The sequence below is a fragment of the Amblyraja radiata genome, chromosome 24, assembly GCF_010909765.2.
Source record: "Amblyraja radiata isolate CabotCenter1 chromosome 24, sAmbRad1.1.pri, whole genome shotgun sequence".
Classification (NCBI taxonomy): domain Eukaryota; kingdom Metazoa; phylum Chordata; class Chondrichthyes; order Rajiformes; family Rajidae; genus Amblyraja; species Amblyraja radiata.
The window spans coordinates 38,368,727-38,393,611 of NC_045979.1; the positions used below are offsets into that span (position 1 = coordinate 38,368,727).

At 48.7% G+C, this 24,885-nt stretch overlaps 1 protein-coding gene across 2 annotated transcripts; it reads right to left on the minus strand.

The window, feature by feature from the left end:
- Positions 1 to 1,503: 1,503 nt before the first annotated feature.
- c24h1orf116 (chromosome 24 C1orf116 homolog) lies at positions 1,504 to 24,358 on the minus strand. Of its 2 annotated transcripts, none has more exons than XM_033042982.1 (4): positions 24,279 to 24,358; positions 16,094 to 16,260; positions 5,574 to 5,760; positions 1,504 to 3,518 (listed from the first exon to the last, which is right to left on the minus strand). In XM_033042982.1, the coding sequence occupies exons 2-4, from the start codon at positions 16,151 to 16,153 to the stop codon at positions 2,332 to 2,334; spliced, it is 1,434 nt and encodes a 477-aa protein (XP_032898873.1). In that variant the 5' UTR covers positions 16,154 to 16,260; positions 24,279 to 24,358; the 3' UTR covers positions 1,504 to 2,331. The 2 variants fall into 2 exon arrangements, with proteins under 2 accessions (XP_032898873.1, XP_032898872.1); XM_033042981.1 differs by having other exon boundaries at positions 24,307 to 24,345.
- Positions 24,359 to 24,885: the final 527 nt, after the last annotated feature.

The following is a 24,885-nucleotide window of genomic DNA, read 5'->3' on the forward strand; positions in this document are numbered from 1 at the left end:
GAGAGGGGAGAAGGGGGAGTGACCATTGGTCGGTGCCGACTCGGTAAAGGGGGGGGGGGGGTTGAAGGGTTGTTGAGGGCACTTTTTTAAAATTAGAAGTACAATAAAGTACAGTAATACACATCACCTATATCTTATTACATTTGTTGTACCACTTCATTTTTTGAGCTTTAAGAAAGATAGAGTTAAAGAAAGTAAGGGAAGTGAAAAAGTATCATGAAGGTGCAGGAAAGTGTTGGGAAAAGAAAGCCCCTTAGAAAAGAAGTTAGAGAAGGAAGTAAAGAAAGGAAATAGACCCTAGAAAAGAAGGAAAAAACAAAAAGAGAAACAATCGCTCTATTATAACACAAAACTCCGCAAAAAGGGACATACCAACCGTATTTTTGTTTTTACGGTTGGTATTTTGGTTTGTTTTTGTGGGAGGATATTTAATTTTACTTTTCTTCTTCACACAGAGGGTGGAAGGTGCCTGGAACGCGCTGCCAGGGGTGGTGGTTGAGGCAGATGTGATAGTGTGTGTTTAAGAGGCTTTTGGACAGGGGCGTGGATATGCAGGGAATGGAGGGATATGGATCACATGCAGACAGAAGGGATTAGTTTAACTTGGCATCATGTGCAGCACAGACATTGTGGGCCGAAGGGCCTGTTCCTGTACTTCTATATTCTATTGTTCTGCACATTGTATCTTATCATGCAAAGTCCATCTATCTGTATTAGATCTCAAGGCATCGGAGCAGAATTAGGCCATTCGGCCCATCAAGTCTACTCAAGATTCAATCCACTCAATCATGGCTGATCTACCTCTACCTCCTAACCCCATTCTCCTGTCTTCTCCCCATAACCTCTGACACCCGCACCAATCAAGAATCTATCCACCTCGGCCTTAAATATATCCACTGATGTCTGTGGCAAAGAATTCCACAGATTCACCACCCTCTGACTAAAGAAATTCCTCCTCATCTCCTTCCTATAAGAAAGTCCTTTAATTCTGAGGCTGTGCCCTCTGGTCCTAGACTCTCCCACGAGTGGAATCATCCTCTCCACATCCACTCTATCCAAGTCTTGTTCCCAGGACAAGACAAGTTTGGCCAAGTTAAGTCTAATCCAGACGAGTTTGATGGTCACACCAATCACTGACAATAAATAGTTTCTTCTAAATAGTTTTATTATGGCGTGAGATTAAATACAAAAATTGTAAAATGCAGCTGAAAATATTAAAGCATGGCAGACACAAAATGCTGGAGTAACTCAGCGGGTCAGGCAGCATCTATGGAGAGAAGGGTCTCGACCCGAAACGTCACCCATTCCTTCTCTCCATAGATGCTGCCTGACCCGCTGAGTTACTCCAGCACTTTGTGTCTACTTTCAATTTTATCCAGCATCTGCAGTTCTTTCTCAAACATCAGTTTGTGTAGCTTAAATTCCTGTCATTATATAACCAAAGTATAATTAAAAACAAGATTGTAAATAACTAAAATTCTCTGAAGGTCCTTCTACCAAAAATCACCATTGTTTCCTGACCTGCCGAATATTTCCAGAATGTTCAGCTTTTATTTTCAGAGATATCCATTGGGCCAGATTGTTATTGGGCAGAAGATGTCTTGGTTGCTGGGCCACTAGGTAGCTGCAAGTAGCGAGACAGGGAGACCCTTCAGGCAGTGACAGGGCAAGGTTGGCTGTCCACGGGGCAGTGTTGATGGGGAGAAGGGGCAGAGGCAGTGATGGCTCCCTTGTGCAAACACCTAGAAGTCAACTGCTCAAAGCCAGCACGGTTATAGCCCTGTCCCACGGTACAAATTCATTCGAAGAGTTCTCCCGAGTTTGCCCTGATTCCAACTCGGAGATTTACGGTAATGGCCGCACGTCGGTACTCGGGGCTCTCGTGGACATTTTTCATCGTGTTGAAAAATCTTCATCAGTCTTCCCGAGTACCTGCCGTTAGCGAGTCTTCCCGAGTACCTGCCGTTAGCCCTAAGAGATGTCCCCGAGCTCCGACGTACCCGCTACGTTCATTCTCCGTGCTTACCACCAGTTTGATTTATTTTTTTAACTCGGGAGAGCTCTTGAATGAACTTGTTCCGTGGGACAGGGCTATCAGTCGGCAAGTAATGAACACTGACTGCAGTAATCAACGGCCCGTTATGGTATGGTTAGCCTAGTCACCTCTGCCTCTGATCCCAGCTGGAGGTGGCAGTGGTCACGATGGCTTCTACAGCATGGCAGTGGGCTAGATACTATCCATTCCGGGCAAGATGGAGGGAGGTTGCCTGAAGTCCGTGAAAGGCCTGGCAGTCCCCTCCTTTACCCTCCTCCCCCCCAGAGACTTGGCTGTTACTCTTTGAGAAGCCCAAGTTTCCTCAGAGCATCCTTGCGGTCTTTGTAGCTGGACTGCTGGGCCACAGACTGTACGTTGAGCCCCTTGGGCGGTGACCGGTGAGGTTTGGCAGAGATGTGGTGAATCTTCATGGGGAAAAACCTCCCGGCCGGCTTCTCGGGCGACGTTCCCTCTGGGGCGTTGCCGAGCCTGGCCGATAGGTCGGCCTCCGAGCAGACGGACATGGGGCGCGGTTTGGGCAGTTTCTGTGGGCCAGGGGCGGCAGTGACCGTGACTGTACGCGGCTGGCTGTTGTCACCGGACGTGCCAAGGCGTTTCAGGCTGCTGGCCTTGCTGGGACCCAGCGACCAGGGGTGGAGGCTACTGTTCCGGGCGAGGCCATCGCTAACGTTCACCGATCTCTTGACGCTCGGCAAGGTATTGCTGGTGCCGGCAACCAGCGCGGTGTTGGTGGAGATGGGGCGGGCGGAGGGGAAGCCCGTGTCACCAGGGGTACTAAACCTGTTCAGGCTGGCTGACGTTGCGGCTGGATGCCGCCAGTGAAGCCTGTTGGCATTGCCCGCACCAACGTTGGCGGTGGAATGGTTGGTGTCAGAACCCGAGCCCACACTCGGACCTCTGGGCTCAGGGTGTTTGTTCTGCTCATTGTCCGTCCCCGAGTGACCAGTGACCTTCTCATCGCCCGCTGGCACCAGCGACCCACCGGGAACTTTCACCGACTCTCGTCGATTCCTCCGCACCCCGTCTGTCTCGGCCAGCAATCCCAGCTTGGCCAGGGCCTGCTGGCGAACATGTTGAGCCTCCGCCTCAGTGCTGCTGTCCTTAGACTGGTCATTCCCTCTCCCACCGTCCTGCGACACCTTGTAGATGCTCTGTGGATGGGGACCGTTGTTCTGTTGGTAGCTCCTCAGCACGATGTTTTGGGGGAGCCGCCCCGGTTTGGGCGCAGTGGGGGGTCCGTGCTTTCCCCGCTCGTCCCTGGTCCCCGACGATGGGTGGGCCGGTGTGGTGAGGGACCGCCGTCTCCCCTCCCCCGCACTGGGCTCCAGGCGCCCACTCTCCCTCCAACCCGACTTGGGGAGAGTATTGGATCCAGATTTGGACTCGACCACCTGGGCGGGCGTAGTATCCGGGGTAGACGGGCCGAGTGGCAACACTGCTCGTGGGATTTTTCCAGGAGGTTCTGTTTGTGAATAAACAGGATTGTTAGAAATGGTCCAGTAAGCACAAGTCATTAAACCAGGTCAGTAATAAGATCACGGCCATTATAGACTAGCGGGCGTTAGTTTTAACTTGCCACTGTTATTGTTTACCAGGCCAGGGGTCCCGTCTCCTCAACGTGCAGTTGGCAATAGGTGCAGGAGTAGGCCATTCGGCCCTTCGCGCCAGCACCGCCACTCAATGTGATCAAGGCTAATCATCTACAACTCCTCAAAGTACAGGCCCCACGAGAAGCATCTTAGAATCACTATCGCTAACTGTTTCAGACAAGCGTAAATGCTGGAACAGTGACGGAGGAAGCTGCAGGCGCTGAAATCCAGAGCAAAACGCAAAGTGCTGGAGGAACACAGTGGGTCAGGCAGCATCTGTGGAAGGGAATGGCCAGACAATGTTTTGGGGCGGGACGCTACTTCAGACTGATGGGGGGGGTGGGGGGGGTGAGAAAGCTGGAAAGGATAGGTGGGGGCGAGACAAACCCTGGTGAGTGATAGGTGGATACAGGCGAGGGGGGTGGGGGGTAGACTAAGTGACAAGCTGGAGGTTAAATGGAGTCAGATAAAAAGGAGGAATTAACTGTAAATGCCAGAGAGGGGTGGGATGGTAAATTCATGCACAAGGCTGGTTGACCAACCATTCGATGAAGACATTAGTCACGTGCTCGGGGCTGGGGAAGATGCAGGAATTACGCAGGAGGCCGACACACCATCAGCCTTCACTTAGTTAGAGATACAGCACGGAAACAGGCCCTTCGGCCCATCGGGTCCGCGCCGACCAGAGATCCCCGCACACTAACACTATCCTGCACACACCAAGGATACTTACACCAAGCCAATTAACCTACAAACCTGTACGCCTTTGGAGTATGGGAGGAAACCAAAGATCTCGGAGATAACCCACACAGGTCACGGGGAGAACGTGCAAACTCCGTACAGACAGCGCCCATAGTCGGGATCGAACCCGGGTCTCTGGGGCTGTGAGGCAGCAGCTCTACCCACTGCGCCACCGTGCGGCACAACTTTATATGGAGGTGGCATGCAGGTCGCTGGCCCCATCAGCTGATCACACCTGGAGTTCTCAGCCCCTGGGTGTTTACAGCAGGGAGGAGCCAGTGTTATTCAGTGACGATCCATGAACACACCAGCCAGCACCTTGTCCGCGATGGATGGCATCCCAACGCCTCTATAAGTTCAACAATGTTTTGTTTTTGGGCCATGTGACATGGATGTTTATCATTTCTGTAGACCGGCACCTATTGTTTATAATAGAAGCACGGCCCAAAATTCCAAGTGGACAACGATCACAAACACAGGGGTGGAATGCTGAGGCTCTACAAGGTGCTGGTCAGGCCACGTTTGGAATATTGTGAGCAGTTTTGGGCCCCATATCTGAGGAAGGATGTGCTGGCTCTGGAGAGGGTACAGAGGAGGTTTACAAGAATGATCCCAGGAATGAGTGGGTTGACCTATGATGAGCGTTTGTCGGCACTGGGCCGGTACTCGCTGGAGTTTAGATGGATGAGGGGGTACCTCATTGAAACTTACAGTATAGTGAAAGGCCTGGATAGAGTGGATGTGGAGAGGATGTTTCAACTAGTGGGAGAGTCTAGGACCAGAAGGCACGACCTCAGAATTAAAGGAAGTTTCTTTTGGAAGGAAATGAGGAGGAATTTCTTGAGCCAGAGGGTGGTGAATCTGTGGAATTATTTGCCACAGACGGCTGTGGAGGCCACAAGTCAGTGGATATTTTTAAGGCAGAGATAGATAGATTCTTGATTAGTACGGGTGTCAGGGGTTATGGGGAGAAGGCAGGAGAATGGGGTTAGGAGGGAGAGATAGATCAGCCATGATTGAATGGAGGAGTAGACTTGATGGGCCGAATGGCCTAATTCTGCTCCTGTCACTTATGAACTAAACACAAACCAGTTTTCTCCACGTACCAGACGCCAGACATTTAACTAGTGGGAGCAACAGCTTCATCATCTTAACCACCTTAACCATAACCAAGTTAATCATCTTACCTGCTAGTTGAAGAGGCGGGCTCTCCGGGTACGGTGATGGGGGCACTTTCTCAGACAGACTCCCATTTCTAGTCAACACAGTTTCAGTTTGTTCTAATTCTTCAATATTCAAAGAGTCGATAGTTTCTTCAAGGAACAGCAGGCATTCTCTCTCTTCGTCCGTGAGGGAGTTCCAAACCTCATCACCCTGCTGAAAGGAATCACAAATCTATAGCTCATTGGTCTGGGCTGGAGAAATCAAAAACTCACCAGAATGGGCGACAGAGGAAGTTTGCAAACACAGGACCATAACACCTAGGAACAAAGCCAAGCCGTTCAAGTCTACTCCGCCATTCAATCATGGCTGAAGATCAACACAAAGGGGTGAGTAATTCAGCGGGACAGATAGCATCACTGACCAACATAGACAGGTGACGTTTCAGGCTGGGACCCTTCTGCTAAATGGCAGGTTAGGAATGAATGGTGATCTGAAGAAGGGTCTCGACCCTAAACGTCATCCATTCCTTCTCTACAGAAAAGCTGCCTGGCCCGCTGAGTTACTCCAGCATTCTGTGTCTATGAATGGTAGAATACTAATGGCCCTGTCCCACGGTACGAGTTCATTCCAAGAGCTCTCCCGAGTTTAAAAAAAAATCTAACTCGTGGTAAGCGAATGAACGCAGCGGGTCCGTTGGAGCTCGGGGACGTCTCTTAGAGGCTAGTAACGCTAACGGCAGGTACTCGGGAAGACTCGTGAAGATTTTTCAACATGTTGAAAAATGTCCACGAGAGCCAAGAAGTATCAACAAGCGGCCATTACCATAAATCTCCGAGTACGAATCTGGGCAAACTCGGGAGAGCTCGGAACAAGCTGACAGAGGAGGTAGTTGAGGCAGGTACCATCGCAGATACGGGCCAAACGCTGGCGGGCGGAAGTAGTGTAGATGGGGCAAGTTGGGCCGAAGGGCCTGTTTCCACACTGGCATTCCATGAGACTGTGGACACTTTGCAGGTACTTTGTAAAAAGTCTCAGTGTAACAAGTGTAAACTTTGTGTAATAAGCGAGTTCGGTATTCCGACTGCGCATGCCCAGGTCATAGGTCGCTCGCGATAAACATTTTCTAGCTGAGCAGCTGCGTGTGTACAGACCTGTGTTTCATCCGTAGTCAGGATCGAACCCGGGTCTCCGGCACTGCAAGCGCTGTTGAATTGCTACTGGACCTCCTGAGTGTTCCATCCCTGTCCAGGGCCTGCCGGAGATGTCCAGGGTGACCCTCGGCTTACAGCCAGCGCGGAGAAGAAGCGCTAACTCCACTGCTCCGGGCAGGTGCCCCATCAGTCCAGGGTTACCCCGGACATCTCCAGCCGTCCCCGGACAGGGATGGGACACTCTTACGGGACAAGGACGTTCCAGTAGCAATTCAACAGCGCTTGCAGCGCCGGAGATCCGGGTTCGATCCTGACTACGGATGAAACGCAGGTCTGTACACACGCAGCAGCTCAGCTGGAGAATGTTTATCGTGAGTGACCTTTAACAAATCCCATGATTCCTTGCATTTTTGGAATACCGAACTCGTTTATTCAGAGTAAACGTTGTAACAAGCCTCAGTGATATCCATGCTTACACAGATATAAAGATGCAGTCTGCTGCACCACTTCACTGGGCTCCCGACCATCACCAAACCCTAGACACAGCAAAAACCCTGTCAACCGCTCCTTAAAACCCTGACCTCTGCATTTTATTGCCCACCATTCACTGCCATAAAGAAATTAAAGTCTCTCCCACACTATGGGTGGAAGTTGGTGCTCAGTCGATGGACTGTTTACGTTTACAGAAAGCCAGCTTTAACTAATGCGTTAAAAGACACAGAGTGCTGGAGTAACTCAGCGGGTCAGGCAGCATTTGTGGAGAACATGGATAGGTGACGTTTCACAGAGTGCTGGAGTAACTCAGCGGGTCAGGCAGCATCTGTGGAGAACATGGATAGGTGACGTTTCACAGAGTGCTGGAGTAACTCAGCGGGTCAGGCAGCACCTGTGGAGAACATGGATAGGTGACGTTTGTGCGAATCCATCCTATCTCTGACGTGCATATTAGCAAATCCCACTGCTCTGATTCAACGGAGTAATTCGCAAACTGAACAACAGAGGTTTAAAGTACAAGAGTAATTAACTTTAGTGATGCTTGGTCAGCACTGGAGAGGAAGTGATCTTGCCTTTAGATAGTTGGATTAGAGAGAGGGGTGAGTGCAGAATGCAACTGAGGCTTAGAGTGGATGTGGAGAGGATGTTCCCATCAGTGGGAGAGTCTAGGACCAGAGAACACAGGCTCAGAATAAAAGGACGTACCTGTAGAAAGGACATGAGGAGACATTTATTTAGCCGGAAGGTGGTGAACCTTCCGAATTCATTGCCACAGACGGCTGATGAGCCCAAGTCAATGAATATTTTTAAGGTGGAGATTGACAAATTCTTGATCAGTACGGGTGTCAGGGGTTATGGGGAGAAGGCAAGAGAATGGGGTTAGGAGGGAGAGATAGATCAGCCTTGATTGAAGTAGACTCGATGGGCTGAATGGCCTAATTCTGCAGAGTGGTAGCAGTTCCTCCAGTAAGAGGTCGTCCCATCTCTCAAGAGGTTTCTCTGCAACATCAGAGCATCTGCAGGCACTGGGGTTGGTCAGTTTTACAAATCTATTCCACCTATTGTAGGGCGGCATGGTGGTGCAGTGGGTAGAGTTGCTGCCTCACAGCGCCAGAGACCCGGGTTCAATCCCGACTACGGGTGCTGTCTGTACGGAGTTTGTTCTTTCTCCCTGTGACCTGCGTGGGTTTTCTCAGAGATCTTCGATTTCCTCCCACACTCCAAAGATGTTCAGGGTTGTAGGTTAATTGGCTTGGTGTAAATGTAAATTGTCCCTAGTGTGTGTAGGATAATGTTAATGTGCGGGGATCGCTAGTCGGTGCGGACCCGGTGGGCCGTAGGGCCTGTTTCCACGTTGTATCTCCGAGCTAAACTAAACCATTCCTGGCTAACATGATTAACTCTCTCAGTTCCACATCCCACACACCAAAAAAATCTCACCGGCTTTGAATCTTTCAGCCATGAGTGCGATAGAGCTTCACCCGCCTTGGAATAGTTACCATGTGCTTCCTTTGGTCATCTTTGGCAGGAAAAATGTTCCCATTGTTGGGCGAGTCCAGAACCAGGGGCCACAGTCTTAGAATAAAGGGGAGGTCATTTAAGACTGAGGTGAGAAAAAACGTTTTCACCCAGAGAGTTGTGAATTTGTGGAATTCCCTGCCACAGAGGGCAGTGGATGCCAAGTCATTGGATGGATTTAAGAGAGAGTTAGATAGAGCTCTAGGGGCTAGTGGAGTCAAGGGATATGGGGAGAAGGCAGGCAAGGGTTATTGAGGGGACGATCAGCCATGATCACAATGAATGGCGATGCTGGCTCGAAGCCTGCACCTATTTTCTATGTTTCTATCTCCAAATGCTGCCAGAAGACGTTTAAGGGTGACCCATCAGAAACCGTCCTGTCCGGATGGTGCAGCGGCCACAATGAAAACTGGCAACGCCTCCACTTCCACAGAGGGTGGAGGAGATTTACAATACCGCTGAACATTAACTTCCACAGGTGGATGTCGGAGAGTATCACGGCATGTTGGCCTCATTGCATGGTTCAATAACTCCAACGCTCAAGAACGAAGGAGGCTGCAGGAAGTGGTGGACACTGCCCGGCCCGTCACAAGTCCTGACCTCCCCACCATACAAGACACCTACAGGAGGCTCTGCCTCAAAAAAGGCAGCCAGCATCATCAAAGACCCACACCACCCTGGCCACGCTCCCATCTCACTGCTACCATCAGGAAGGTGTTACAGGAGCCCAAGAACTCTCGGTTCAAGAACAGTCTCGACCCATCAACCATCAAGTTATTAAACCACCGAGCACAAGCCGACCTTGACCACCAACCCACTATGATGTGTTCAGCACTAACTTGCTCCAGCTCACTCAGAACAACATCACTCATTGCATATTTATAAGTCGTCATAAGGGATAGGAGTAGAATCAGGCCATTCGACCCAGCTCCACCATTCAATCATGGCTGATCTATCTCTCTCTCTCCTAACCCCAATATCCTGCCTTCTCCCCATAACCTCCGACACCTGTACTAATCAAGAATCTATCTATCTTTGCCTTAAATATATCCATTGACTTGGCCTCCAATGAATTCCACAGATTCACCACCCTCCGACTAAAGACATTTCTCCTCATCTCCTTCCTAAAGGAACGTTCTTTAATTCTGAGGCCGTGACCTCTGGTCCTAGACTCTCCCACTAGTGGAAACATCCTCTCCACATCCACTCGATCCAGGCCTTTCACTATTCTGTACGTTTCAATTAAGTTCCCCCTCATCCTACTAAGCTCCAGCGATTACAGGCCCAGTGCCGACAAACGCTCATCGTAGATTAACCTGGCTTGCCCTTGCATCTAACGTGCATGCAAAGCTTCAGTAAGAACGGATGTCATTGTTGCGATCCATATCCATGTAAACGGTAATCAGACTCTCTTGAATCTTGAATTCCCGGCTTCATCTATCTCCGCAGCCACGGAAATAGCATCAACACCAACAAATCCTCAATTTAAAATCTTCAGTCTCACCATCCGTCACTGAATACTTGAAGAAATGCCAACCTCACCGGCAAGCTGGCTCAGTTTGGAAAACACTGTCTAACTTTGATGCAGCAAGTAACTAGGTTATGGGACCTCTCCCAATGAAGGTCACTAATTGCTATTGTTAATTAGACCAGAGATACAGAGACAGTGTTACAATGTAGGTCAACACAAGAGCCTGACTCATAACAAGCCCATTTCTCAACAGGTATTTAAAGAATGTTTACGAAGGTAGAAACTATTTTTCCCAAAGTAACAACATAATCTCAGCTCTAGACCAGTGATCTAAAAACAAGGAACTGCAGATGCAGGTTTACAAATGAAAAAGACAATGTGTTGGAGTAACTCAGGTGAGTAAATGACTAACTCAGTAACATGGACAAGTGATGTTTTGGGTCTTGACCCTTCATCAAACGATGGTTCTGAAGGTAGTTTCTGAAGTAGGTCCCGACCTGAAACGTCACCTATCCATGTTCTCCACAGATGCTGCCTGACCCGCTGAGTTACTCCAGCACTCTGTGAAACGCCACCTATCCATGTTCTCTAGAGATGCTGCCTGACCCGCTGAGTTATGGTGCAGCAGCATCTATGGAGCTAAGGAAATAGGCAACGTTTCGGGCCAAAATCCTTCTGGAAATAGGCAACGTTTCGGCCCGAAACCCTTCTGGGTTTCGGCCCGAAACGTTGCCTATTTCCTTAGCTCCATAGATGCTGCTGCATCCGCTGAGTTACTCCAGCACTCTGTGAAACGTCACCTATCCATGTTCTCCACAGATGCTGCCTGACCCGCTGAGTTACTCCAGAACTCTGCATCACATTTCATTTCAAAATCATGACAATCAGGAGTGAAAAGCCAAAGGTGCCAGAGCGACTTTGGGTGTTTCTGGTTTTGCCCATCCCACCACCCACCCTCAGGGTAAACAATTTGTAACCTATTATTCTGCGCAGAACAATGCAAATGCCGATTGGCAGCCTGTCCCCAACCGGGAGATCTCCACCCAAGTTTCAAATTGAAAATCACAATATCAATCATGACTAAACTATCCAGCCCAGAGTGTGGAACTGCAGATGCACAGAGTGCTGGAGTAACTCAGTGGGTCAGGCAGCATCTGTGGAGAACATAGATAGGTGACATTTTGGGTCGGGAGCCTTCTTCAGACTGGCACTACAAGCTAGATATCTCTTTGATTTTGGTTTATTGTTATTGAGGGCGGTGAATCTGTGGAATTCTTTGCCACAGACGGCTGTGGAGGCCACAAGTCAGTGGATATTTCTAAGGCAGAGGTAGATAGATTCTTGATTAGAACGGGTGTCAGAGGTTATGGGGAGAAGGCAGGAGAATGGGGTTGAGAGGGAAAGACAGATCAGTCATGATTGAATGGCGGGGTAGACTTGATGGGCCGAATGGCCTAATTCTGCTCCTATCACATAAACTATTGTTAAATACTCCGGGATGCAGGGACAAACTTAGCTCGGAGTGTGGGGGGGCCGTTGCTGTCTCAGCTCAAGCCAACATTGTACATCTTCATTCAGCCTGTGACAAGCGGACTAAACCACAGGAGATACCCACGGCATCCGTGACAACACTGGAGAAGCCGGTCCGTCCACATTCTCAGAATAGAAAGTTAAATCGGTGGCAGGAGATCAGCATTTTCCAAAACAAGATTCCTCTTACGAAACATCTCTAAACACGTCGACTGCACCAGGAGCAGCACTGGTTCACACCTCAACATCCAGCCCACTCCCTCCTGCTGCCCATTGTATTTCACACATAGAAAGATAGAAACATAGACAATAGTCGCAGGAGTAGGCCATGCGGCCCATCGAGCCAGCACCGCCATTCAATATGATCATGGCTGATCATCCACAATCAGTACCCCGTTCCTGCTTTCTCCCCATATCCCTCGATTCCATTTGCAGATGTAATATTTTTACATCACAAACACATTTACAATTACAGTACCAATTACATTTGCTGGGGTAATGTGTAGGAAGGAACTGCAGGTGTTAGTTTAAACTGAAGATAGACACAAAAAGCTGGAGTAACTGAGCGGAACAGGCAGCATCTCTGGAGAGAAGGAATGGGTGACGTTTCGGGTCGAGTCTGAAGGGTCTGGACAAAAAACACCATCCATTCCTTCTCTCTAGAGCTGCTGCCTGACCTTTTGAGTTACTCCAGCTTTTTGTGTCTACTTTGCAGATATAATATTAGTCACACCAAATTACTCATGCTCAGTTGATGCAAACATTAACTGAGGTCTTGGGTGGAACCAGAGAGAGGAAGTGAAACCACTGTGTCACTTTCAAAGTGACTTTCTGTGGAATCTGCATTCTCGATCATACACACCGATTAGAAAATAACAAATGCTACTCTTTAGATTTTAGAGATACAGTGCGGAAAAAGGCCCATCAGCCCATGTAGTCCGCGCTGACCAGCGACCGCCCCATACACTAGCACCATCCTACACACACTAGGGACAATTTACAATTTTTACTGAAGCCAATTAACCTACAAACCTGCTTAAGAAAGAACTGCAGATGCTGGTAAAATTGAAGGTAGACACAAAATGTTGGAGTAACTCAGCGGGTGAGGCAACATCTATAGAGAGAAGGAATTGGCAAAATTTCGGTTCGAGTCTGAAGAAGGGCCTCGACCCGAAAAGTCGCCAACTCCTTCTCTCCACAGATGCTGCCTCACCCGCTGAGTTACTCCAGTATTTCATGTCAACCTACAAACCTGCATGTATTTGGAAGGTACACAAAATTGGAGTTGGAATGTGGGAGGAAACCAGAGCACCTGGAGGAAACCCACATGGTCACGTGGAGAAGGTACAAAACTACTTGCTCATCCCTAACCACACCAACGCTATCTTTTATATTTCTGCTTTATTCAAATACGCAATGAAATGCCAGTTGAGATTGAACGCCCTGGGTAGATCAGCGACAGATTCTACAGCGAAACGGAAACAAACTCTGCTGCTCATGTTGCAAGTCATGTCACCACTTCCTGTCTGTAAACCAGTCCCATTTCCCTGCTCCCTTGGCATGGCCTTGCAACCCTCTCATGGGCTCCATCTAAACCCATCATTCAACCAGCAACTCATCTGCTGAGCTCACATAAACAAGACCCCAAATCATTTAGTCTGTATAACTCGCTCTCCCCCCCTCCCCCCAGCTAATGGTCGATATTTTTCTTTACCATCGTACCTTGTTTGCATATCTTTCATTCATTTGTTCTTTATCTCTCTGCATCACCATCTATATATCTCGGCTCCCTTTCCCCTGACTCTCAGTCTCTAGAACAAGGGGCCACACAGTTTAAGGATCAGGGGGAAATCTTTTAGGACCGAGATGAGAAAAACATTTTTCACACAGAGAGTGGTGAATCTCTGGAATTCTCTGCCACAGAAGGTAGTTGAGGCCACAGTTCATTGGCTATATTTAAGAGGGAGTTAGATGTGGCCCTTGTGGCTAAAGGGATCAGGGGGTATGGAGAGAAGGCAGGTACAGGATACTGAGTTGGATGATCAGCCATGATCATATTGAATGGCGGTGCAGGCTCGAATGGCCTACTCCTGCACCTATTTTCTGTTTCTATGAAGAAGAGTCTCGACCCGAAACGTCACCTATTCCTTTTCTCCAGAGATGCTGCCTGACCCGCTGAGTTACCCCAGCTGTTTGTGTCTATCTTCACACCAAATCATTTGATGTGGTTCACCTGTAGAAGCCCAACATATTGTCTTTCCACCCCCCCCCCCCTCCTCCCCTCCCCACAGATGCCTCCTGACCCTCCGAGTTCCCAGACCACCAGACATCACTGGGCTGCTCTGATGCCTGGTCCCAGGACAGAGCTGGAGGCAGCCAGGGGATGAATGAGTGCAGGATTGCAGCATCCAGGAGCACGGCCATACAGGAAAGAGACTCGGTTTACAGTTCGGGGAAATCGAGATTGCTACATTGTTTGCTTAAACACAAAGTTAATAAATGAATTCACGGTAAGCCGTCACTAACCCAACACTGTCCCGGCCCATAAAACTAGTTGAAAGCAGAAAAGTTAAATACTTCATTCAGTGCAGTGAAAGACAATGACTTCAGCAACAGGAGCAGCCACATACCATTTAGTCGGCAAGCATTCAGAACTTTGTTCAGTAACATTCCTTAATTACTTTGAAATAAGGACTTTATGTATCATTACAGTCACATTATCGCTTGTGGTTTGCCACCAACGCACTTAAAATGTCAACCTTTTAAACTAGTGTCTTTACCAGTGAATTAAAAAATCATTCATCTCTTCAGGATTTGCTCTCAAAAGTGACATTCCTGGCACCAACCACACATTCCTCTTTAGTTCACCCCCACATTTAATTTGCAAAACTGCCGCCCTTTAGTGAAAATAGACACAAAATGCTGGAGTAACTCAGCGGGACGGGCAGCGTCTCCGGAGGGAAGGAACTGGTGACGTTTCGGATCGAGACCCTTCTTACAGACTCGACCCTAAACGCCACCCATTGCTTCTCTTGGAGGGGAGGGTGCTCCTCAAACTGCGGAGCATCCTGGACAATACAGCTCACCCCCTCCGTGACACACTGGTCAACCCGAGGAGCACCTTCAGCAACAGACTGGTTCCACCAAGATGCAGCACAGAACTCCACAGGAGATCCTTCTTCCCTGTGGCTATCAAACTGTACAACTCCTCCCCCTTCTGTCGTGGGGTAGACTGAGACTGACTCCCCCCCCCCCCCCCCCAATCTCTGCACCCCCCCCCCCAATCCTTTCCACTCGACACTTTATTTCCATTTTTAATGTATCTGGTGTTTTATGACAGTTGGCAGATCAATTTCCTTCCTGGGATCAATAACCTTCTATCGAGTCATATTTTGTGTCCATCTTCGACCCACACTGACCTGGGCCTCCTCCATTGTCAGAGTGAGGCAAAACGCAAATTGGAGCAACAGCATCTCATATTTGGCTTGGGCAGCTTACAGCCCAGTGGTATGAATATTGACTTCTCTAACTCCAAGTAACCCCGGCATTCCCTCTCTCTCCATCCCTCCCCCACCCAAGTCGTACCAGCTTCTCCTTTTCACCAAACAAACAGCGAACAATGGCCTGTTTCCTTTATCATGGTTACATTTGTGCAAATCTTTAATCCATTGTTCTTTATCTCCCCACATCAACGTCTATATCTCTCGTTTCCCTTATCCTTGACCAGTCTGAAACATAGAAACATAGACAATAGGTGCAGGAGTAGGCCATTCGGCCCTTCGAGCCTGCACCGCCATTCAATATGATCATGGCTGATCATCCAACTCAGTATCCTGTACCTGCCTTCTCTCCATACCCCCTGATCCCTTTAGCCACAAGGGCAACATCTAACTCCCTCTTAAATATAGCCAATGAACTGGCCTCAACTACCTTCTGTGGCAGAGAGTTCCAGAGATTCACCATTCTCTGTGTGAAAAATATTTTTCTCATCTCGGTCCTAAAGGATTTCCCCCTCTATTCTCAGACTGTGACCCCTTGTCCTGGACTTCCCCAACATCAGGAACAATCTTCCTGCATCTAGCCTGTCCAACACATTAAGAATTTTGTAAGTTTCTATAAGATCCCCCCTCAATCTCCTAAATTCTAGCGAGTACAAGCCGAGTCTATCCAGTCTTTCTTCATATGAAAGTCCTGACATCCCAGGAATCAGCCTGGTGAACCTTCTCTGCACTCCCTCTATGGCAAGAATGTCTTTCCTCAGATTTGGAAGAGGGGCCTCGACCTGAAACGTCACCCATTCCTTCTCTCCAGAGACGCTGCCTGTCCCGCTGAGTTACTGCAGCGTTTGTCCTATCTGCTTCATGTGAGGAACACTTACATGACTAGAAACGTGACTGGCTTCATTAGTGTAGCTGCCGACACTGGTGATGGAGTCCATGGATGCTGCTCCGATGCACAGCAAACCTAGGGCATTGCTCTAGGGACTTGGTGCTAGGTCGGGTCGAAGCACGAGCATCAGGATAAACCAAACAACTCCAACGGTACCTGTAAATCACAAAAAAACAGATTCTATAAATCATTTTAAACTATTACATTTGGCCACAATAACGCTCAATAAATTATTGAACCAGTTTCCCGCAAACGTATATCGGCATTTTTGAGCTGTCGTTACATAAATCCACATGGCAACAACACCTTCTTGCTGAACATGGGATGATCATATGTCATAAGTGATAGGAGTAGAATTAGGCCATTCGGCCCATCGAGTCTACTCCGCCATTCAATCATGGCTGATCTATCTCTCCCTCCTCACCCCATTTTCCTGCCTTCTCCCCATAACCCCTGACACCCGTACTGATCAAGAATCTATCTATCTCTGCCTTAAATATATCCATTGAATTTGCCTCCACAGCCGTCTGTGGCAAAGAATTCCACAGATTCACCACCTGTATTATCTTCAGTAACATCGAGAGTTACAACACCATCAATGTGCAATCTGGTTGCTGCAATAACAAGTGAATCAGTGAGTGAACCGTGAGCAGGGTACACAACCAACCAACGAGCCACCTGGAGGAACGCAAAACAAACAGCTCCAGGAGCAAGGAGAGACACAGAGTGCTGGAGTAACTCAGTAACTCTGTGGAGAACATGGATAGGTGATGTTTCAGGGCTGGTCCCTTCTCCAGGATCCAGGGCTCCATGAATGGACTACATGGGAAGACTGGGATTTACATCTCAAGCCTAGATGGACAAGCAGCCATATGGACCATTGTGAAAGAGATTAAAATTGGGAGATGTCGCCAGGCCAGGTCAACCCCTGCAACACCAACCCAGTGTCGCCACCAGGACAACGGCCAATCTTAAGGCCAAGATAACACTCTGCACTTTCAAGCACTTCAAGCACACGTACCAGAAACGTGGCGACTCTTTGCTACCGACTTGGTGAAGTACACTCTTATACTACAATCACTGCACATGCACTAAGCATTGAATTGAATCTATGATTGTGCTTATACATTGTATGACTTTACTGGATTCTACACAAGAATTTCACCAGGTACCGGTGACAACAAAGTCAATCATCTATATTACTAAAAGTCTAATCTTGACAACTTCCTGTTGCACTGTATATTGATTTTAGAAAAAATGCTGCCAATTACGGCTGTGATTTTTGGCCATCTTACTCAGAGTCCCCCTCCGCTGCGCAGGACAAGAGGATTTTTCCCATCGATGAAAAATAAAAGAGTTATTATTGTTTAAAAAAATGTTGAGATTCTCTCTCCTGAATATTGGAATTGGTGGAGAGGTGGAATATTGCGTTGGGGGACCAGCCCTCCCGTGTGATGCTGGGACCCAACGGGTCCCACTTAGTCTAGTTGAACCTATTGAGATCCCAATATTTATTTTATTCTCCTGACACTTTGACAGTTTTATACTCGATTAACTGCACCAGGTTTTTATTCTAGATTTAATTAACAGAATGTAGTTTCCCAGTGGCTGTGGTTGGAAGATGTGAACACACCTCCTACCAAAACCTGGAACGGCTCTGCGATTTACATCACACATTCAAACTCAACAACTTAAAAACTACACGATACATTCTGCACCGACGCAGAGATGAGGATCCATGCCAAGAAAGTTCACAGAGTTGTTAAAAGCAGTAAGCCTGAAGAAAATAATCTATCTGGGGCTGTGGTGTCAGTTAGAGTGGATGAGAGAGTGGCATAAACAAGGGGTCCACAGAACAAGAACAAGGGGTCACAGTTTAAGGATAAAGGGGAAATCTTTTAGGACCGAGATGAGGAAAACATTTGTGGAATTCTTTCCCGCAGAAGGTAGTTGAGGCCAGTCCATTGGCTATATTTAAGAGGGAGTTAGATGTGGCCCTTGTGGCTAAAGGGATCAGGGGGTATGGAAAGAAGGCAGGTACAGGATACTGAGTTGGATGATCAGCCATGATCATATTGAATGGCGGTGCAGGCTCGAAGGGCCGAATGGCCTACTCCTGCACCTATTTTCTATGTTTCTATACCATGGAACTAGTGCGACCGATGGGGTGTGTGTAGGGGCTCGATGGGCCAAAGGGCCTTTTCCCCCCCCCCCCGTTGGATTTATCAATCAATTACAGAAATTCCTGCAATCTCTAAAGGGCCTGTCCCACTTGGCAATTTTCCTGCGACTGTCGGCATCATTGACTGATGTATAAGATCACTGAAAAATTCGTGGCGTGATGACGTATAACGCGCGGTGTTTTTTCACGTGTCGCAACATTTTTTTTGTCACCGCTGGATTTTGAAATGTTCAAAATCTTTTGGCGACACTGATATGACGCCGACAGTCGCCGAAAAAAATCGGCAAGTGGGACAGGCCCTTAAGTGTTCCAGGTGTTCATCTGGCACACAGATGTGGCCTAGAGTAACAAACATCTGTCGCCTTTAGCCATCTGATACAGATGCCAGGAACTGCAGTCTGAAGAAGGGTCACGACCCAAGCCTCCAGAGAACATGGGACTAGTGTAAATGGGTGATCATGGGGCCAGCATGGACTCGGTGGGCCGAAGGGCTTGTAGCATTTCTGAACGAAATACCGACTGCATTGTTGCAAGTGTATTGCACACAAACTGCACTGCTGCTTTTACACCAGGCAGCTCGCAACCCTCAGTCCATGACACAAGGATGGACAAGGGCTGCAGGTGCATGGGAAGGCCTCTGCAGAAGGACCAGCACAGTCTCCAGGACCGGACAATGTTGCCCCCTCTACACTCAAGCTCTGTGCCGAACAACTGGCACCAGTCTACACAATCACTTACAATCGGTCCCTGCAAACCTGCACTGTCCCTGCCTGCTTCAAACCCGCCACCATTGTTCCCCTGCCCAAAAAGCCAAGGATGACTGGTCTTAATGACTACTGGACTGTCGCACTGACCCCTGCAGTCATGAAGACCCTTGAAAGACTTGTGCTGGCCCAGCGGAGTCAAATCCATCTCTCTCTTGAAAACGTCTAGCGAATGCCTTCTGTGGCAGAGAATTTCAGATCCACAACTCTCTGGGCAAAAAGGTTTTTCCTCATCTCAGTCCTAAATGGCCGACCCCTTATTCTCAAACTGTGACCCCTGGTTCTGGGCTCCCCCAACATGGGGAACATTTTTCCTGCATCGAGCCTGTCCAATCCCTTAGTAATTTTATATATTTCTGTAAGATGATCCCCTCACATCGGTTTAAAATCCAACAGTGAAAGGATCCTGGCATGGGATTACTGGAGACATTCCAGGGATCGCGGGTCTGTGCTGGGGGATGCAGTGAAGCTCGGTCCACAGTCCAGGGTCAGGCCACTGGTGGACACGGGGGCTGCAGACTAGTGTATTATTAGGTTCATTATTGTCACGTACATCGAGGTACAGTGAAAAGCTTTGTCCTGCATGCTATCCAAAATAGATCGGACATGGCACACATAGATCCAATCAAGTCAAACTCAAGCACAACGGAGAGAGCAAAGGGGAAGATACAGAGTGCAGAATATAAGGTAGATAAAAATGCTGGGTCTCAATCCGAAACGTCACCTATTCCTTCGCTCCATAGATGCTGCCTCACCCGCTGAGTTTCTCCAGCATTTTTATCTACCTTCGATTTTTCCAGCATCTGCAGTTCCTTCTTAAACGAGTGCAGAATATAGTTGTGTTTAACAATCTATCATACCCTGGAGCCTGAAGAAGGGTCCCGACCCAAAACAGCACCTAGCCACATTCTCCGGAGATGTTACCCGACCCGCTGAGTTACTCCAGAACTGTGTGTTTTTTTTGTAAAGCAGCATCTGCAGTTCCCAGATTCCACATCTCTCTCACACAGTCAACAGGTGTGTTGTATGTGGAGCAAACTTGAGAGGAGTTATAATTCTCTACATTGTGAGGGAACGTATAGAATTGATGGGACAAGCTGAGGTGGGAAAGCACTGATTATTTATAATGTGTGCAGTTATAATTTTGAAATAGAAGTGATGTTCTTGCCAGGGACACCTACAGTACATCTTGGAGAATGAACTAGAGCAGATGGGATTTAATTAAATGCTTGGATCGTAAACGGCTGCAGAGCAACAGCTTGCAGCAGCTCAGACGAGCTTAGAGGTGACAAGTCTGTTTACTGCATGTAACAGAACGACTGGCAGGCTCCATGTCACAAACCTAACGCCAGTCTCTGAGACACCACCTTGATTCCTCTGCTTCAACCATAGTTATACAGCATGGAAACAGGCCCTTCAGCCCAACTTGTCCATGCTGATCAGGATGCCCCATCCACATAAATCCCCACCTCTGCCTGCTTTTGGCCCGTGTTCCTCTAAATCCACGCTATCCATGTACCTGTCTAAATGTCCCTTAAACGTTGCTGATGACTCCAGGAGCAGTGGCGGTGGGGTCCAGGACTGAGAAACCGACTGTTCATTCACACAGAGTGTGGGACCAATCACCCAGGGAAGAGTCCAAACCCGCGCCACAGTTTTACAGGTGGCATAGCTGGTAAAGTTGCCACCTCACACTGCCAACGATCCAGGTTCGATCCTGAACTTTGATGCTGCCTGTGTGGAGTTTGCACGTTCTCCCGTGTGGGTTTCCTCTGGGTGCCCCGATTCCCTTCCACATCACAAAGATGTGCGGGTTTGTAGGTCAATTGGCCTCTGTAAATGGCCCCTAGTGTATAGGGAATGAATGAGAAAGTGGGATAACATCGAACTGTGGCGAGCGGGTGATCGATGGTTGGCCAGCGTGGACTCGCTGGGCTGAAGGGCCTGTTTCCGTGCCCCATTTCTAAAACTATCTCCAAATTCAATTCAGTAAAGAGACTACGTCACACAGCACAGAAAAAGACCCTGCAGTCCAACTAGCCCATGCAAGCCACAATGCCTCACCTGCACTAGTTCCACCTGCTCAACATCTACAATACAAAACCACTCCATAACCGAGAGACGAGCAAAAGTAACCAGCCCAACAATGTGCTCTAGGGAAGGGTCCATGCTGTCCCTGCCCACCGTCTCCAGAACTCGCATCAACCCCTCAGATCAGCAACGTGAGGTGGGCAATAAATGTCACCATCGACAGCAACAACGACCTTCCCACCAAACACAATAAAACATACAGAATGTTGGAGGAACTCGGCGGGACAGGCAGCATCTGTGGAGAGAAGGAACGGGCGAAGTTTCGGTGCCAGACCCTTCTTCAGAAGAAGGGTCTCGACCAAAAACATCACCCATTCCTTCTATCCAGAGATGTTGCCTGACCCGCTGAGTTACTCCTGCATTCTGTGTCTATCTTTGGTTTAAAACAGCATCAGCAGTTCCATCTTATACATTAAAACATACAGCGGATATCGAGCACTAAAAGGCCTATTCTTATCTTGGCAGGTGAGGCAAACTCACTCTGACCACGTCAGTCCTCTCTCCCCTCAAACACACAGGCAAGTGGAGCCAAACTCAGATTCTAGGATTTTCCCCCAATTTAAGTGGTTTAAAAAAAAGTTAATGTAAAGCATTGAAGATGAGAAATCAAAGTCCGATGGAAATACTAATTATGGCAACATCTTTTTTCGAATGCAGAACAGTACGGGACAGGAAGAGGTCCTTTGGCCCACAATGACCGTGACAAACGCGATGCCAATCATATTTGAGACACTGGACAAAACCACACCGACCGTTACATCCGGAGGAGGCACTAATGCTTGATACAAAACTGAAGTTGTCACTGCCTGTAGGAAAGAGCCTCAAAGATGGACACAGAGTGCTGGAGTAACTCAGCGGGTCAGGCAGCATCTGTGGAGAACATGGATAGGTGACGTTTCACAGAGTGCTGGAGAAACTCAGCGGGTGCAGCAGCATCTATGGAGCTAAGGAAATAGGCAACGTTTCGAAACGTTGCCTATTTCCAGAAGGGTTTTGGCCCGAAACGTTGCCTATTTCCTTAGCTCCATAGATGCTGCTGCACCATAACTCAGCGGGTCAGGCAGCATCTCTAGAGAACATGGATAGGTGACGTTTCACAGAGTGCTGGAGTAACTCAGCGGGTCAGGCAGCATCTGTGGAGAACATGGATAGGTGACGTTTCACAGAGTGCTGGAGTAACTCAGTGGGTCAGGCAGCATCTTTCTACCACTTCCTCCTTGCTTTCAGCAAGCTGCAGAACATCAACATATCCCTCCCTAATCCCCGATGTCAATCTCCCTGGTGAATACCATCACACAATGCTCATCAAGGAACTCGCCCATTTCCTCTGGATCCACACACCTGTGTGCTCAAGTGGACCCACCTTAAGAAATATATAACATTTTAAGGGATTGGACAGGCTAGATGCAAGAAACATGTTCCCAATGTTGGGGGGAGTCCAGAACCAGGGGTCACAGTTTAAGAATAAAGGGTCGGCCGTTTAAGACTGAGATAGGGAAAAACCTTTTCACCCAGAGAGTTGTGAATCTGTGGAATTCTCTGCCCACAGAAGGCAGTGGAGGCCAATTCACTGGATGTTTTCAATGGAGAATTAGATTTAGCTTTTAGGGCTAACGGAATCAAGGGATATGGGAAGAAAGCAGGAATGGAGTACTGATTGTGGATGATCAGCCATGATCATATTGAATGGCGGTGCTGGCTCAAAGGGCCGAATGGCCTACTCCTGCACCTATTTTCTGTTTCACCCAAGACATTTCTTGGCCCATTTTAGCCTCCTAATTCCCCATTCACATTCTTTCATGCTTCCTTCATATTACTCACAGGTCTAGTCCAACTTAGACTTCCCAAATCTTACTTTTTTTTCATTTTCATTTTGACTAAACTTACAGACCAAACGAAACAAAAAAAGGGGAACATGTTGATTTACTTTGGTGTTACCACAAAGAATTTTGCAATTTTGATAAAAGGTTTCACATGTGTGGTTTTTTACAAGTCAGAGAGAACATTAAATTAAATAGTAGTTTCTATATTGGAGATAGACACAGAGTGCTGGAGTAACTCAGCGGGTCAGGCAGCATCTGTGGAGAACATGGATAGGTGACGTTTCAGGTTGCGAACCTTCTTCAGACAGGTCAAGAAGGGTTTAGAGGTATATATGGGCCAAAAACAGGCAAATGGGACTAGCCCAGTATGCCAAATTGGTGGGCCGAAAGGCCTGTTTCCGTGCTGTACAGTTCTGACGCCACTGTGGCAGAGTTAGATAGCTGTTGCTTCTCCCTCAGCCAACACCTCAACATGAAGCGCACAGGAATGCGGCGTGGTCAGGTGGGGCAGCGGCCGGGACAGAGTGGGACGGGTCCTCACCCAGCCCAGCCCTAGCCCCAGCCCAGCCAAGGGGCCCAGTAACTGAAGCCACCCCTCCCAACACACACACGTACATATATACAAACGCGCGCACACACACACATATATATATATATATATATATATACACACGCGCGCACACACACACATATATATATATATATATACACACGCGCGCGCACACACACACACGTACATATATATATATATACACACACACATATATATACACACACGCACATATATATATACACACACACACGTACATATATACACACGCACGCATAGACACATATATATCCTGTTGATGCCGTGGTGCGCAAAGTCCGAGCCATCTGTCCCGGGACAAGTGGTGGGTGTCGGGTCATTGACTCTTCCGCCCCTCTGTGACAAATCCCCTCCCTCCCCCCTAACCCCGAGCGCTTCCTTCCCTGACCCCACCTCAATCCCCATCACTCCCTGGACCCCCCTCTCCCTCCGTCTCTCTCTCCAACCCCCCCTCCCCGTGCTCGCTCGCTCGGAAACGATCCGGACATTAGCACCGTCCGGCAAGGTTCACCCCCGCCCCACCTGTACCCACACACCGTCCGATCCGGTCCCGCCTCACCTGTGACCCAGACTGTCCGCGCTCGCTCTGTCACTACCTCTCTGTCGCGCCGCACCTGCCCGTGTCCCCGTCCCTCTCTGCCTCACCTGTCCCGTGTGTCCCTCTCACTCCCGCCACTCTCCAGTCCCGCAGCGCCTCACCTGTATCCCCCCCCCCACACACACACCTGTATCCAACTACCCCCACACACACACCTGTGTCCAACAGCTCCACACCTGTCCGAGTGTCGCCGCCTCTCCCGCGATCCCTTTATAGACTCCACTACACGCAGCCAATCCGCTCTCACCCACTTGGCGTGGGCCAATCCGCTCCTCTTCCGCCTTCGCTTCCGACCAATCGCATCGCGCCCTTGTGAGCTGTGGTCCTCACGGGCGCTGATTGGTGCAGCCGCGCCGCTCTCCGCCAATCAGCTCCAGCCCGCTCTGGGGTGCAGGGTCCGCGCACCTGAAGCTCACCTGCAAAGATCCTTTGCTCACCTGTGCCGGCGCTGGAGGGGCTCACAAACAAAGACACAAAGCGCTGGAGGGGCTCACAGACAAAGACACAAAGCGCTGGAGGGGCTCACAAACAAAGACACAAAGCGCTGGAGGGGCTCACAAACAAAGACACAAAGCGCTGGAGGGGCTCACAAACAAAGACACAAAGCGCTGGAGTAACTCAGCGGGTCAGGCAGCATCTCTGGAGAACATAGAAGAGGAGGAAAAATAGGTGCAGAATTCGGTCCTTCGAGCCAGCACCGCCATCTAATATGATCATGGCTTATCATCCAAAAT

Excerpts from the sequence above, each read along its gene's own strand:
- c24h1orf116 (XM_033042982.1), bottom strand. The coding sequence starts at position 16,153 with ATGGACTCCATCACCAGTGTCGGCAGCTACACTAATGAAGCCAGTCAC. Across the intron at positions 5,761-16,093 it reads CCAGTCACGTTTCTAGTCAT|GGTGATGAGGTTTGGAACTC; the intron begins GTAAGTGTTCCT and ends TCCTTTCAGCAG. Across the intron at positions 3,519-5,573 it reads CCCGCCTCTTCAACTAGCAG|AACCTCCTGGAAAAATCCCA; the intron begins GTAAGATGATTA and ends ATTCACAAACAG.